Below are 15,563 nucleotides of genomic sequence, written 5' to 3'. Positions count from 1 at the left end.
CAGGAGCTGGTCAAAGTAGAACTCTACCCCGCCGTGAGCGCGCTCCAGCCAGAGCCTCAGGTCCCCGATCAGCCGGTCTGTCCATCGTCCCGTGCTTTCCGCGGACCAGCGGCGCTGCCACTCCGAGAGTGTCTGAGCGCGCGCCAGACTCGCGGCCTCTGTACTACCCATCTCCGAGCTCAGTTCGGAGATCTTCCTTCTCTCCTTGGCGAGGCGGTTGATAGGGAGGATTCCGGCGATCGCGAGCACCGCGAGCGCCAACACTGTGCGGTAACAGCTGGTGACTCACAGCGCTCCACGTCGCTGAACGGAGGCCATGCGTGTCCTGTACTTCTTGACGTCCATGGGCCCGGCCCATATCTCAGCTCCGTACAGGAGCATGGACTGGACCGTGGACATCAAGAGCCTGCGTTTACCCGGTCTCGGCCTGCCGATGTTGGCCATCAGCCTGCTCAGTTCTGTCGACCTCGCTATCGCCTTATCAGAAACTGCGCGTATATGGTCCCAGTAGGTGAGCCTATTATCCAGCTGCTACGTGTCTGGACGGTCACGTCACCCACCTTCATCAGCACGACGGTGGGTATATGCCTTCTCGTGAGCATGACAATCTTGGTTTTCGAAACCGCCAGTTGGAGGCCGTGACCGTTCAGTCTCCGACCCGCCCCATCACCTGGTTCAGCTTGAGCTCTGCCAACTCGATGGTGCGGGCGGTAATGACGACGACGACGTCGTCCGCGTACGCGACGAGGTACGCGTCGCTAGGCATTTCGATGCTGAGCAGGCTGTCGTACGAGACGTTTCAGAGGTCCGGTCCCAGAACGGACCCCTGCGCTGCGCCGGCTGTGACGGCGCGCCTTCTGGTGCCCTCTTCCGTATAGTACGTAAGCCAGCGCTCCCGCATGTAGTCGCTGACCATAGCCAACAGATAGCTGGGGACTCGAAATCACTCGAGCGCCCTCAGCATATCTATCCACCTCGCCGAGTTGAAAGCGTTGCGCCCGTCCAACGTGACGAGGAGGACCAGCGGGCGGGTACGGTGGCTTGCTTCGTAGGCTCTTCCGACAGCCTCGACCACGTCGGAGATGGCACTGATGGTGGAGTGTCCTCTCCGAAATCCGTGCTGTCGGTCCGACAGGTCGCCGGCGGCCTGCACTGCCCGAAGCAGGCGGGTCTTCAGCATTTTCTCCATCACCTTACCGGCTGTGTTTAGCATACACACTGGTTGGTAAGATGACGGAGAATCAGAGGCACCCTTCCCCTTGCTGATCAGTACAAGCCGCGCATCCTTCCAAGGCGACGGGAAGACACCCCCCCGGAGGCAGGTGTTATACATCTTCAGCAGAAGGTCTGGGTGGAGTCGCGCCACCATCTTCAGGGCCTCCGCTGGAATGCCATCCGGGCCCGGGGCTTTCCTCGGTTTCAAGGAGCCCACCACCGACTGCAGCTCCTCCAGAATAAACGTGGGGACGACGTCTCTGTCACCCGGCTCCGAATAAAAGTCCCTTGCCGGGTTGTTGAGGAATAGCCCGTCCACCACGCGCTCGGTGGTAGCTGCGTCCAACGTGCCCTGTGCGACGGGTGACCGGATCCTGCGGGTGATAAGCTTGTACGCCTGTCCCCAGGGATCACGGTTCGCTTCGTCGCACAGCTCCCGCCAGCAGCGGGCTTTGGAATCCTTGATAGCCCGGTTGAGCGTCTTTTTCGCCGCCCTGTACTCGGCTGACCTGTCGGAGGCCTCCGTTCTACGGGGGGCTCGTTGCGCCAGTCTACGTAGCTTCAGACACTCCCGTCTGAGGCTGGTACCAGTCCAGACCTGGCTGGTGCCAGGTCCATCCACCAGTACGCCTGGGCTCGGCCTTTCCACGGTCTTTTTCGGGGCATCGAAGGGTCGCAAGCATGAGTGATGGGCCGCATGGTGTGGCTCACCATGGCCTCAGCGACATCCCTTCCGGGATGCTCGCGGGGGGCAGGTGGTATGCCCCTGAGGCCGCGGCTCATACACTCCGAGAACTTTCCCTCGTCCCGCTTGGCCGTGTTCCAGCCGAGTGGGCGCCGGGATCTGCCGTGCTGCGCCGACCCATCGGACGATATCCGGAAGGTGATGTACTGGTGGTCACTGCCAGTAAAATCTTCCAACACCCTCCAGCCCGTGGTTCGGCGACCCAGACACTCCGAAACCAGAGTGACGTCCGGGATGGAAACGCCGAAACCGGGTCGCCGATAGGTCGGCGTGGTACCAGTGTTCAGCACAATCAACCCCAGCCTGGATGCCATCTCCATTACCAGTTTGCCTCTGGCATTGGGGGTTGGGATCCCCCACTCTGGAGCCCTGGCGTTAAAATCGCTTGTTACAACGAGCCCGCCGTCCATATCGCGGAGCGCGTCTTCCAGGTCGTCGAGCTTTCCTGGAACACGTGAGCGCTATAGTTGGGGGAGAGATAGACGCTCACGTATGTAACGTCCCGAGATATGACCCAGATGAACTCACGACCCGCCCCGCGTCGCACCACCGGAACCTTCCGAGGGTCCCGCACCCAGAGCGCGGCGGCGCCCAGGTCGTCGACGTACCACGACGAGCAGTCCCGGTTTCGGTACTGCTCGCACACCACCACCACGTCAGCGCCCAGCGACCAAGAACAGCTGAGTGAGGAGGCTGTCGGCGACCTGGCTGCGGTTCAGGTTTCCTTGGATCACCGTCGCCATTGCGCCGCTCGTTTCCGGGCACCAGGACGTCTCGGAAGGCCTTACAGGCCCCGGACCTTGGTGCGTGGTCGAGCTGCTGCACGCCCAGGTCGGCGCAGAGCATGCAACGAGGAGGGGAGGTGCAGTCGTTGGACTTGTGTCTGTCCTTGCCGCACCTCCAGCAGGCGTTACTCCGATCTGGGCCCTTGCAGTCGCGCTTCGTGTGCCCATATCCTAGGCATTTGAAGCACTTCGTGACTTCGACACAGCGCCTGACTCGGCAGTTTATCCAGCCGATCTTGATGCGATTTCTCGCGATCAGCCGGATAGACACCGCCTCCTCGATTGCGACCTTCAGCTCCCCCTTGAGCTGGTCGCCCAAAGTTTGCGCAACAGGAGCTCGTACCTCCTCGCCGGTCGTGCAGCAATCGAGGTCGCAAATTTCGACGCGCATGCGCGGCACCAGAGCCCGGACCTCCGCATCTTCCCCCACGGCGGCCTTGATGGCCTCCTGAAGGGCGCGCTGATCTTTACAGCGCGCCAGTTCCACAAGGACACCGCCCCTCTGGGTCTTTCGGATTTGACGGAGTTCCGTCTCCGTCTCCTCCGGTCGCACCTGCCGCCGGATTTTCCCTAGGACGTCCGCGTAGGACTTCCCGGCGGCCGGCTGCATGACGACGGCGCTACGCTTCAGCCTGCGCCGCCGTTTTCTCGTCCTCCGCTTTTTGTTTTTGGCAGGCTTCGGCGGAGGTGCTCCGGGCTTGTCTGTGCCCACCTTGCCTGGCGTTGACCCGGGCTTTTTCGGGGTGGACTTATCCCCAGCCCCCAGGGCAGCCTTAGGGGCGCTCTTAAGAGTAGCCTTCGGAGTGCTTGTAGGGACACCTTTTGGGGTACTCCTCGAGGGCTCCTTGCCCTCGGTCCCTTTCCCCTTCTTCTTCTTCCTCCTACCTGCCGCGGTGACTCAAGATTCGGTAGCCGGGGCGGACTTCTCCTCGCGTTTCTGTACGTCCTCCTCGGGTGAGGAGGTCACGAGTGGTCGCGGCCTCTTGCGTGCGCTGACCGGCACTTCGGCTGGCTCTGATGTACGGAGAAGCTGCGTGAGAATAGCGTGGCTGGCCCGCATAACTTGACGTCGATAGCTGTGCGTCGACGCACTCCGCCAGATGCTCCATACCGTTCTTAATGGGTATCGCCACGCTTCTCTGCTTCTCCGTGCTCCTCCTCATGCCATTGATAACCTGTAGAATCCGCGATAGGTTATCTTTCCCGGTCTTATGCGCCTCCTCGGCCTGGCGAACCAAGGCAGGCTTATGAAGAGGTGTGGAAGCGGAGCTGCCACACCACTCTTCACGTGTAGCCAAAGACGCTGTGGGGGGCCACGTGATCAACCCTCATAGCGCTGCAGTCGTCGGATGACGACGTCCCGGGGCCTGCTTGCACACCCCTGACAGACGCCGGCACTGGGGTTCCGAGTCCCTGTGCAGTAACTTTATCTGAACTATTAGACCCGTCCATGATAGGTTTTTTATTCGGGGTTTCCTCCCCTAGTGTTTGGTCCGCGGGAGCTGTTTTATTTCACTCCTACCCTCCACGCACTCCGAAACGTACGTGGCGAGCGTTCCCCTATCCGCCACCTGGGGACGCGCCGCGTCGGGATGTCACCTCCCCGCCCGACCTGGTCGCCCAGGCCAGGTGCGCGGTTATTGAGTTTTATTAACTCTATCACCGATTTTGCTACTAATTCTATTTCCTTTTCCATTTTTTCCCATATTAAGCTTCTCTCTTGATTGTACAAGCCGCAATCAAATATTACATGGTAGATGTCTTCGTCCGCTTGGTCGCAATCGCACTTGCCACAGCTTATAAAGTTCTTTCTGGCTAGTGATTCTCTTAGATTATAGTGGTTCGCCCGAATCCTTGATATTACTCTTATCGTTTCTCTATCTAGATTGTGTCTCCACTTGTGAAACCATGATTTATAGTTTTTCCTGTGTAAGTCGGGACCGATTTCTCTAAAGAACTTTATTCCTTTATGATTTCCTATCGAACTCATTCTATCCTTGAAGCTGCTCCAGCATTGTTCCTTTATCTCCATTATAATGTCCGACGCCGGAACTTTGAATTTTGTGTCTGGTATGTTATCCGTTTCTTCCTTGGCTCTAGAGTCTGCTGCTTCGTTTCCTACGATTCCCTTGTGGCCGGGAATCCATCTAATGATCGTTGAGTTTTATCTTTCTTTTAACATATTTCCGGTGTGGATCGTCCATGGGTTATTTTCCTTCCAATTGTTATTTGTTAGGTAGCTTTCCAGAGCTTTGATAGCTGATGCCGAGTCGGTTAGGATTAGGCAATTTTTATTTTCTCCGATTCTTCTATGTATATCCATTGCTTTCCATATTCCCACCATTTCTGTAGTAAAAATAGTCATGGCGTTTGAAACTGCCTTACCATATTTAAACCAGCTGTCTCCCATTTTAATGATTATCCCTATGCCGTCCGATTATTTACCGGGGATTTTGCTCCCGTCTGTGAAGTACGTAATAGTGTTGTTGGTTAATAGATTGTGTCTATCTAGGAAGAAAATTTCTGTCATATTAATTGCAACTGCTTTGTCATTTATTAATTTACCTGTTTCATTGTCCAGTTTCCACTTCTTATTACTTAATTCCCCTGTAATTGTGGTTCCGTTTCTCAGATTGTTCCATTTTATTAGACCCTCGGAAATAAATTCCCTGGTGAATATTTGATCCTTCCATTTCCATATATCGTAGAATGCACATTCCAATATGTTTGGCCTGGTGTGGATTCTGTTAGTCATGTGTGTTTCGTTGATTTGTTTATTTTGTTCTTTGATTTTCATAAATAATTGTAGCGTGGGGTTGTTCTCTTTACTTTTTTCAAATTGACGTATCCAGTATTTGCTGGCCAGAAAAATGGCTCTGTTTAGTAGTGTAGTCCAACCACACTCCATGTAGATCACATTAAGTGGAGTAGATATTCTGTAGCCTATCGCTGACCTTAAGGCTGCCGTTTCCGCTTTTCTTAAAGTGTTTTGTATACTTTTTTGTCCATCAAAAGTTAGGTACACCGGCGTGGCGTACTCCACAACCGATGATATCAGTGCTCTCGTAAACATTAACGCATGGCTCTGATTAACCCCCTTATTACCATGGCAGGGATACCTTATTATATTGGCTCTTCTTTTGAACTTTTCTATCATTTCCTTAATGTGTGGTCTGAAACTAAGTTGATTATCTATCGTGATTCCTAAAAATTTTGCTTGGTTGACGATTTCGTAATGATTTTTAGTACCTTTATTGATTTCTCTTGAGGTTGTTGTCCAAAACAGGTGATTTTGGTTTTATCTACTGATATTTCTAGATCCCTGCTTTTTAGAAAGGTATTTAGTTGTTGAATGCTTTTCTTTATTTTACTCTTAGTTTCCTTTATGTCCTTGTCCTTTGTTATAATTCCTACATCATCCGCGTAAATTAATGTTTGTGTATTCTGGACTGTTAATTCTTTGGATGAACCTGCAATATATAGATTAAGCATGGTCGGGCTAATGATTGCCCCCTGAGGGACTCCTATTTTCCATGGGATTGTTGTATCATTCCCATTACTGTCCCTTATTTTAACATACCTGTCTTTTAGCCAGTTGCTCACCCATCCTAATATCCTCGGTGGCCATTTCTTCTCCATTAGTATTTGTATGAGCTTGTCAAAGTTGACATTGTCATACGCCCCTTTTATGTTATGTAAGCCGTTGCTGTGGTATTATTTTTTCTGCTGTTATCTTTTATTTCCATTACTATTCTATTTAGATTATCAACTGTTCCTCTTTTGTGTCTGAATCCGGATTGTGTTTCATCGATGATATTGTTTTCTTCTGCCCAAAGATTTAGTCTTGTATTTATTATTTTCTCTATAATTTTGCCTGTGCATGAAGTTAAAGTGATTGGTCTCAGGGCTGCTTTTCCAGGTTTTTCCAGTAGACACATCCTACCCATTTTCCACTCTTTGGGTAGTGTCATTTGTTCCCAGGTCTCCTTTATAATGCAGCATAACAATTTTGTCATGAATGAAGACAATTCATTTATTATTATATAATCTATTTTGTCGTCGCTCGGGGCTGACGTTTTGTTCCTAAAACAATTGATAGTTGTTAGTATTTCAACATTATCTATTTTTTCATTCCATTTGAATGGTGAGGTGCTGATGTATCTATTTACATGTTCGTTTGTTTCTTTATGAGTGCTTTCCAAGTTACTGTTTCTTTCCACGAGTTTTGCTACTTCTATTTCTTCCAATTCCAACCTTTTTCTGGTGTTTAACGTCGATTTGTCCTTCATGTAGATATTCTTTATTCTTCTTACCTTGTTCCACAGTTTTCCACTGTTTTTTTCACTAGACAGCTCTTCTGTGAATGCAGTCCACGTAGCCTCCTTCTTTTCTTTTTTTAACTGTAACCATTTCATTCTGTTATGTTCCATTATTTTATAGTCCTCGGGTTTACCCGTTCTCCATAACGTCTTCGAGCTTTTTTTCCATTTCTTCCATGCTTCTTCGCATTCTTGATTCCACCAGATATTTCTCTTCTTTCTATGGTCTTGACTTGAGTCCTCTTTATTTGTATTTTTCTTCCTTCTTGTATTGTTTATTTCTTCTGGTTGTGGTTTCTGGTTCTTTTTTTATTGTTTTTCCTATGCTGAGTCATTTCCTGAAAAGCTTCATATATATGATCACACCATCTTATAATTTATATTTTATTTAAATATTTATAATTGATGTTTGTTATACCTTCTCATTCTTGATTTATTACGGTTTTTTTCTCTTCCAGTTTTTGTCTGAACTCCATCCAGTTCACTCTTTCTTTGTTTTTATATAGTTTGCTGTTACCCAAATGTTTCTTGGACCCGTCTGACTCCAAATCTACATTTTCGTTTGTATATAACCTGAGATTTATTATTTGGTGGTCTGACCCTAAGCATTCTCCTGATTCCGCAAAATTGACCGTTCCCGTTAAATGGGAAGGTGTTATTATAAGATCTATATTCGAATTGTTAAAACTTTTGTTATTCGGGCTGTACCTTGATATTGTGTTATAGTTTTGCACAATCATGTCGTACTCCTCTAGGATTTCCTTTAAGTTCTTTCCTGAGATGTCTTGTGTTCCACAGTTCCATTCCGTATACTTTGCATTTAAATCCCCTATTATTATTGAGTTGTCTTTTAATTCCAGATCCTCGAATAATTCGTTTCATTTCACATAGCTCGCGTTTACTTTAGGATTTCTGTCTACAAAATTTATATCATAAATTTCGTTGTCATTCATATTCTTGATTGCGAACTTCATGTATTTGTATTAATTTTCTATGTTTTTTTCTTTGGTTAATTCAATGTTTAGGTTATCTTTATATATAATTATCATACCTGTACCTGGTGTGGTAAAGCTTTTATTATCCTTCCTGTTATTTTTATTATGTATAATGTTATACTCGTTGAATTTTTGAAATGTCCATTTGTACATCCAGGTTTTGTTTACACAAAATATATCGTAATCATCAATTATTCTTCTTAATTCGTTATACTTATTACTTAAGCTCCTAGCATTCCAAAAACCTAATCTTACATTATTGTGCATGTTCTCTGTAGTGTATGACAGACAATAATAAAGGAATCGCGCAGTGGTGGGGAGAGCTGATAGATGGCCGAGCGAGGCCGAGGAGTTAGTTGTTGTTTACCCACTACGGAGCGAACAGTGTCATAGCAAGTTAGTTAATATTTATTCCAAGTTCCCCCTACCCTATAGACAGAGAAAGAGTTTACATTGGCGACGAGGATATATTGGATAAGTATAGATTAGCGAGAAGTTCTAGGGCTACGCACATACAGTGTTTCGGATATACGGTATTGTCTCTTGAGATAGATTATTTCGTGTCGAATAACAAATTAAAGTGTGGAAGGTTATTAACCGATTATAAGTGGGAACTTGCCAAAGAAAATAAATCTAATTCCGGATTTAATTAAAGCTTCCGCGACAACTCGATAGACAATACGTATATACATAATCAAGGGCCACGCAGATAATAAATACTGTATAGGGAACTAGAATTTGTCTATAAAATAATAAAACATAAGGGTCACGCATACAAGATATGTTGTAAGTATAATCGTATACTTACGGACCACGCAAGTTATTCAGTAGGGTATAAAGATAAAGGAAAAACCATACAAAATACTACGCATTTCACCTACTAACAGTCAGGAACATGTCAACTTTTCCAACTTTAGAAATTTTCGATTGCGAAGGAGACCCATGTTCAGTGGGTCTCAGATGGGAAAAATGGAGAAGAGCGTTTCAAATATACCTAGTTCCAAATATACCAGCAGGTCTTGGTTTGCAGGAAATATACTATAATATACCAGATACATCTACGAACGATGAGTCAACTGAGGGTAAAAATGTGTATGACGCCGCACTTAAAAAATTAGATGACTATTTTGCTCCTAAACAAAGCAAAATATATGAAAGACATGTATTCAGACTTATGAAACAAGAACCCGAGGAAAAATTTGATAAGTTTCTAGTCAGATTAAGACATCAAGCTGGAAAATGCAGATTCGCAAATGCAGAAGAACATTTAATTGACCAAATAACAGAAAAGTGCATATCAGTAGATTTAAGGAAAAAAATATTAGCAATAGGTGACGCTGTTACCTTAGATATTATTATATCTGAAGCCAACTCTTTAGAAGTTGTAAATAGACAATTAGAAAATTTCACAGGCAACACAATTCAAGGAACACAAGACGTACATAATTTGGAAAACATTAAGATAACTCAAAAGAAGAGGAATTGCACCCGTTGTGGAGGAAAGGATCATGCTCCAAATGATAAAAAGTGCCCTGAATAAGTGCATTGAATAAACGGTGCCTAAAGTGCGGGTTTATAGGACACTATAGAGATTACTGTAAAACACGAATATACGAAAGGAAAATTCTCCAACAAAACTCTTTTAGTACACCGAAACGGCAGAGGATACGGGATAGGAGAAACGAAGAAGTCGATTATATATTTCATATATAATTATATAGTCACTGTACAAATGCTAATCGACTCAGGAAGTAAATGTAATTTAATTAGTGTAGCAACTTGGGAACATTTAAAAAAGTCAAGAATTCAAGTATTCAACCAGGTCAACAATCCAGACAAAGTTTTCTTGGCATACGGCAGTAATAAGCCTTTAAAAGTAACTGGTTCTTTTGAGGCCAACATAAAAATTCGCAATAAGACTCAGAGGTCAACGTTTTATGTAATAAAAGAAGGAACTCGAAATTTGTTAGGAAAAAACACCGCAACAGCTTTAGGAGTTTTACACATTGAACTGGGAATTAACGAAATAAGCACCTTCCCAAAAATTAAAGACATTACAATAGACATTCAAATAAACAAGCAAGTCAAGCCAGTATGCCAACCATACAGGAGAATTCCAATCCCACTGGAAGAAAAGGTAAATACCAAAATCAGTGAGCTTGTTGATTCTGACATAATTGAAGAGGTAAATGGATATTGTACATGGGTTTCACCCATGGTTCCCATTTTAAAAGAGAACGGAGATATTCGTATTTGCATTGACATGCGCAGAGCTAATACGGCCATTGTACGAGAAAACCATCCATTACCAACAATAAATCAACGTTTGCCAAAATTCAGAAACGCAAAGGTTTTCTCAAGGCTAGATATAAAAAATGCATTTCACCAGTTGGAAATTTCTCCGGATTCGCGATATATAAGAACTTTCGTAACGAAAAATGGATTATATCGATATAAGAGATTGATGTTTGGAATTTCTTGCGCTCCAGAAATAGGCACTAGAAAGAATTCTTCTACCTTGTAAAGGTACGGTCAACTTTATTGACGACATTTTAGTGTTTGGCTCAGACGAAAATGAACATGATAATAGATTGAAGCATACCCTAGAAGTACTTAAGGATTATAATGTGCTTCTAAATAAGGAAAAATGCGTTTAAAAAGTAAATAAAATAGAATTCTTAGGACATGAACTATCTTCTAAGGGTATTAGACCTTTACAAAAATATATAAATATCATTCAAGCATTTAGACTACCGGAAACAATAAATGAAGTTCAAAGTTTTCTTGGCTTAATTAATTTCGCAGGTAAATGGATTTTAAATATGGCTACACTGACTGAACCTTTGAGACAACTATTGCGTCTGAAACTAGGAAAACAAGCAAGTATAGCAAAATATTGGGGACTAGAACAGAATGAAGCCTTCGAGAAGTTGAAAAGCGCCTTAACAAAAGTGCCCACCCTAGGCTATTATGACCCCAATGATAGGACTCAATTAGTAGCCGATGCTAGCCCTGTCGGTATCGGAACAGTTCTAATACAAATAAACACCAAAGGACCACGAGTCATTGTTTAGGAAATAAAAGTTTATCAGATTGTCAGCGCAGATACTGCCAAACAGAGAAAGAGGCTTTGGCGATTGTATGGGCAGTAGAACATTTTAAAATATATTTGTATGGAAAATTAGAATTCGAAATAATAACGGACCATAGACCACTAGAGATCATATTCGGACCGAAATCAAAACCATGTGCGAGGATCGAGAGGTGGGTGCTTAGGTTACAAGCGTATCATTATAAAGTGATCTATCGGCCAGGGAAAACCAACATAGCAGACGTTTTATCAAGACTATGCGACAGTACACCAAGCAAACCTTTCGACAGTGAGAATTACATTAATCAAGTTATCGAATATTCAAGACCACAAGCAGTGCCCTCAAGTGTTATTAAAAATTATTCGCAAGCCGATCAAGAAATAACTAAAGTGAAAGAAGGGATATACCATCATAAGTGGGACAACACTGTCAAAGATTATACAATTTTTGAATCTGAACTATGTATTGTGACGTGGCAGATTGCCGCGTCACAATGTAGGTGAACTCTCCGCGGGGAACGAGACCGACCAAGATCGCGAGCGCCACCAGGATAACCCAAGGTTATGACTAATTTGCGTATCTGAAGGGCAATAGCGTTGGGCTAACGACGGCAATACCGAGCGATGTGGCTTAGAGGCTACCGATCCCGTCCAACCCGGCGCCGGCTGCACGGACTGGCCAGACGAAGCTCAAATGGATAGGGGCTGGAGGTTCTTGGTAACAGCCCCTGGATTCCGCTACGACGTTCAGGAGGCCGTTTAGGACAGGGGAGTCAGCCGAGTTCTCGAGTGCACCGAGACCCGGCCCGCTCCAGAGTCTTCGAGGGATGCCAGTACCGACACGCCACCAAAGTCGCCGAGGGACGAGACTGGACGACTGCCGATGACGAGCGCACCGATAACGCGATTTGAATTTGGCCGCCATAAGGTGCCGCGTGCCGCCGACCATTGAGGTGAGGCTGGGGGGAAGCGCGTGAGCCAACGCGTGTGACGAGCTCGCGTAGCTCGTCCTATTTCGTCAGCGACACACGTGGTGGACGGTACGGTAAGCGCTTCCTCCTTTACCTCACGCTCATGGATAGGATATCGTGAATTGGTCGGGTTATCTGGTGGCTGCCGAACACCCTGTCGGGCAAAATAGCATTGTTAGCGGGAAATCGCCTTTTCGTAGGTTATCGCAAGAAATAACGAACATTTAGTCGCGAGTCCATTGTAATGCGCACGTGTTTAAATCGCTGCCGGTTAACGTTCTCGTCGAAGAGGTCGAGCCCACCGCGACCGCGTCAAGACTGTCCGAACATCGTTTCCAAAGTCGCTTTTGTGCGAATCGCGACGGAATTTGGGCTAACGTAAACGAAATCAACACGTGTTATCGAAACATAGTTCTCGTATCGGTTACCGGTCGTCCCGGTGACCTTAGACGCTACAACAGCTCGGCAGTGTACACCGTATTTTGTAACATCTTTCGCGTATAATATATTCTATATTATTTTAAACGAGTGCTGTGTTAATCCGCCCCGTCTTGCCGTGAAGAAGGCTTTCTCAGACTTCCTTTCCTCGCCGACGATCCACGCCCCTCTCCGCGATCCGGATCGCTAGCCGTGGTAATTTTCGCAACGTTCGGCTTCTCACGCCGGTATCTCCTGATACCTGGCGCTCGGGTTTTCCCATAAAGGCGTGAGAAGTCAGAAAACTCTCATTTTGCACGCTTTCCGACGCGGATCGCGGACCGTGTCGGGAAATCATTTTGCAGTATGTATGAAGACATTCTTGTGCGAGGAAATAAGATTGTGATACCATACAAGTTTAGACAGCGTATTTTAGAAACTGCACATGAAGGGCATCCTTTTTTTTTTCATTGTGGGGCAATGCGTTACGCATACCTCGGTTTCCCGGGGGGAAAACCGAGGTTATGTGGGACTACTATCGGGGAGGGGAGCGCCGGAGGCGCGCCCGTCCGCGATGGCTACCCACTAAAACCCCACACCCGCCTGAGCTACATGGGAAGTGCCTGAAACACGCGGATATTCAGCAGGACACTTCCCAGCTTACATGAATCCCGGAGGGAGGGTTACCAGCCTCCCCCACTACCTACTCTATAAGACCCCGGGCGGAGGGACCCGCCCGGTGTCCCCATCCCTGGGGCCGTCGGAATGAGCTTCCTGAGCCCCCGCTCGGTCCACCCACAGCCCCCGGACATGAAGGACATCCTGGAATTGTTGCGATGAAAAGTCAGTTGCGCACGAAGGTTTGGTGACCAAAAATGGACAGAGAGGCAGAAAATTGGGTTAAAGCATGTAAGGGATGTACTTTAGTATCAGCACCAAATCCACCAAATCCCATGAAACGTCGAGAACTTCCGATAGAGCCCTAGGTGGATGTTGCTATTGACTATATGGGTCCATTGCCAACCGGCGATTTCTTGTTTGTTATTGTCGATTATTTTAGCAGATATAAAAAAATAAAAATTATGAAGACTATTACGAGTACCAACACAATCAAAGTTCTACAGGAAATATTCTCTAGACTTGGAATTCCAGTTTCGATAACGGCAAATAATGGAAAACAATTTTAAAGTGTAGAATTTAAAAACTGTTGCAAAGAATACGGAATAATTCTATATGGGGAAGTTGAACGACAAAATAGAGATATCTTAAAACGATTGAAAATCAGCCACGCACAAAGAAAGAATTGGAAAGAAGACTTAATAGAATATATTATGATGTATAATAGCACCCCGCATTCAGTAACAGGGAAACCTCTAGCGGAAATTTTCTTTCATCGACAATTTAGAGACAAAATACCATCACTAGGAAACACAGAAACGAAAATCACCGATCTAGGAATAAAAGACACGGACAAAAAAGAAAAAACAAAAGGTAAAGAATATGGGACCATAAAAGAAGAGCGGTAGACAGTGACCTAGGACCTTTTTTTTGTGGGGAAATGCGTTACGCATACCGAGTGGGGAAAAACCGAGGTTATGTGGGACTACCATCGGGGAGGGGAGCGCCAAAGGCGCGCCCGTCCGCGATGGCTACCCACTAAAACCCCATACCCACCTAAGCTACATGAGAAGCGCCTGGATCACGCGAGTACTCGCAGGACGCTTCCCAGCTTACATGAATCCCGGGGGGAGGGTGTTAGCTTCCCCCAAGTGACCTAGGACCTGGAAACAAGGTGTATGTTAAGAATCTGACAAAAGAAAATAAATTAACTCCCAACTTTGACCCTGCACCTCACACCATAATGAATAGAACAGAAGGAGATGTTATAGTTCGTAATGATGAAACAAACCAAGAATATAGGAGAAACATAGTACACCTGAAGAAAATAGAAGGAAGATGGAAAGTGTGTGATAAAGAAGGTGACACCGGAAACGAAGACCTCGAGACCAATGGATCTTAATACCCGATTGTATAATTAAATAACTAAGCATAATACTTTAAGATAACAAACATTAGAGAGTTTCAAATTTCGTTCTATGTATGTAATCGTTAAAATTAAGTTAATTGGTATTACAGTAGTGTAAATGTAATAAATTTAATGTAATTCTAAACAAAGGAGGGATGTAGTGTATGATAGACAATAATAAAGGAATCGCGCAGTGGTGGGGAGAGCTGATAGATGGCCGAGCGAGGCCGAGGAGTTAGTTGTTGTTTACCCACCACGGAGCGAACAGTGTCATAGCAAGTTAGTTAATATTTATTCCAAGTTCCCCCTACCCTATAGACGGAGAAAGAGTTTACATTCTCCTGTAATTTGTAAAATATTTTGTTTAGCAAGTTTATTTCTTTTGTAGCTAACAGTTAAGAGTTAGTAAAAATTTTAAATTGTTGATTTTTCCAAGTGATCTTAATTACTGTTTACATTGATAGGATTGCTGTTTTATACTTTAGTTAACTATTGAAGTTATGAATTTTTACTAGTTAATAAAATATATATATCTAGTTTTTCTTACGAATGCTATTTTATATCCTTATCCTAAATTGGTGCGTCAATTACAATGAAAATTTTACTTTAATACAGTTTGAGTAACTTCTTTAGGGAGTCCTTCGCTGGTGTGTTCACTTTCCGTGTAATCCTCACCTTGTTCTTCCTCGTTCTCTGTTGTCACTTCAACTACTTGATCTGTTGATATTTCTCCAATTTCCATAACAACCTCTTCGTAGGGGCTTTCCTTCTCTTTGTGATCATCAGTCTCCTTATCCCGTTATAATTTCTCTTTTTCTTCGAGAAATTGTGGTATTTGTGGTCCCTCCCATTCCTCTTCTGACATATATCCTACTTTTTCTTAGATTATATCTGACTCTTTCCCAGTATTCGCTTCTATGTCTTCTATCGATTCCTTCTGATGGATCGAGCCAGTCATTTTGGATATGCTGGGTCTTACTCCTTCTTTGAACTCCTTAT

The 15,563-nt window shown here is 45.3% G+C and overlaps 1 protein-coding gene and 1 long non-coding RNA gene across 2 annotated transcripts; both read right to left on the bottom strand.

Moving 5' to 3' along the window:
* Positions 1 to 943: 943 nt before the first annotated feature.
* LOC128874492 (uncharacterized) lies at positions 944 to 4,777 on the bottom strand. The gene is made up of 5 exons (XM_054119352.1): positions 4,358 to 4,777; positions 3,689 to 3,920; positions 2,569 to 3,630; positions 1,927 to 2,405; positions 944 to 1,867 (listed from the first exon to the last, which is right to left on the bottom strand). Exons 1-5 carry the CDS (start codon positions 4,775 to 4,777, stop codon positions 944 to 946), a joined length of 3,117 nt encoding a protein of 1,038 aa, XP_053975327.1.
* A 515-nt stretch (positions 4,778 to 5,292) lies between these two features.
* Positions 5,293 to 8,643, bottom strand: LOC128882249 (uncharacterized). Its single transcript, XR_008458323.1, has 3 exons — positions 6,915 to 8,643; positions 6,326 to 6,828; positions 5,293 to 6,215 (listed from the first exon to the last, which is right to left on the bottom strand). It is a non-coding gene; the product is annotated as an uncharacterized LOC128882249 (long non-coding RNA).
* Between the last annotated feature and the right edge of the window lie 6,920 nt (positions 8,644 to 15,563).

This window comes from Hylaeus volcanicus, chromosome 1, assembly GCF_026283585.1.
Source record: "Hylaeus volcanicus isolate JK05 chromosome 1, UHH_iyHylVolc1.0_haploid, whole genome shotgun sequence".
Classification (NCBI taxonomy): Eukaryota; Metazoa; Arthropoda; class Insecta; order Hymenoptera; family Colletidae; genus Hylaeus; species Hylaeus volcanicus.
Note: the sequence above shows the minus strand (reverse complement) of the source record. Positions and strands in the feature narration are given on the sequence as shown.

Bases quoted from the DNA above. Each gene is read 5' to 3' on its own strand.
- LOC128874492 (XM_054119352.1), bottom strand. From the start codon at position 4,777: ATGGAGATAAAGGAACAATGCTGGAGCAGCTTCAAGGATAGAATGAGT. The intron at 3,631-3,688 runs GTACAGAAACGC...TCACCGCGGCAG, and splicing joins CCTCCTCACCCGAGGAGGAC to GTAGGAGGAAGAAGAAGAAG. The intron at 2,406-2,568 runs GTACGTCGACGA...CACGTGTTCCAG, and splicing joins AACCGGGACTGCTCGTCGTG to GAAAGCTCGACGACCTGGAA.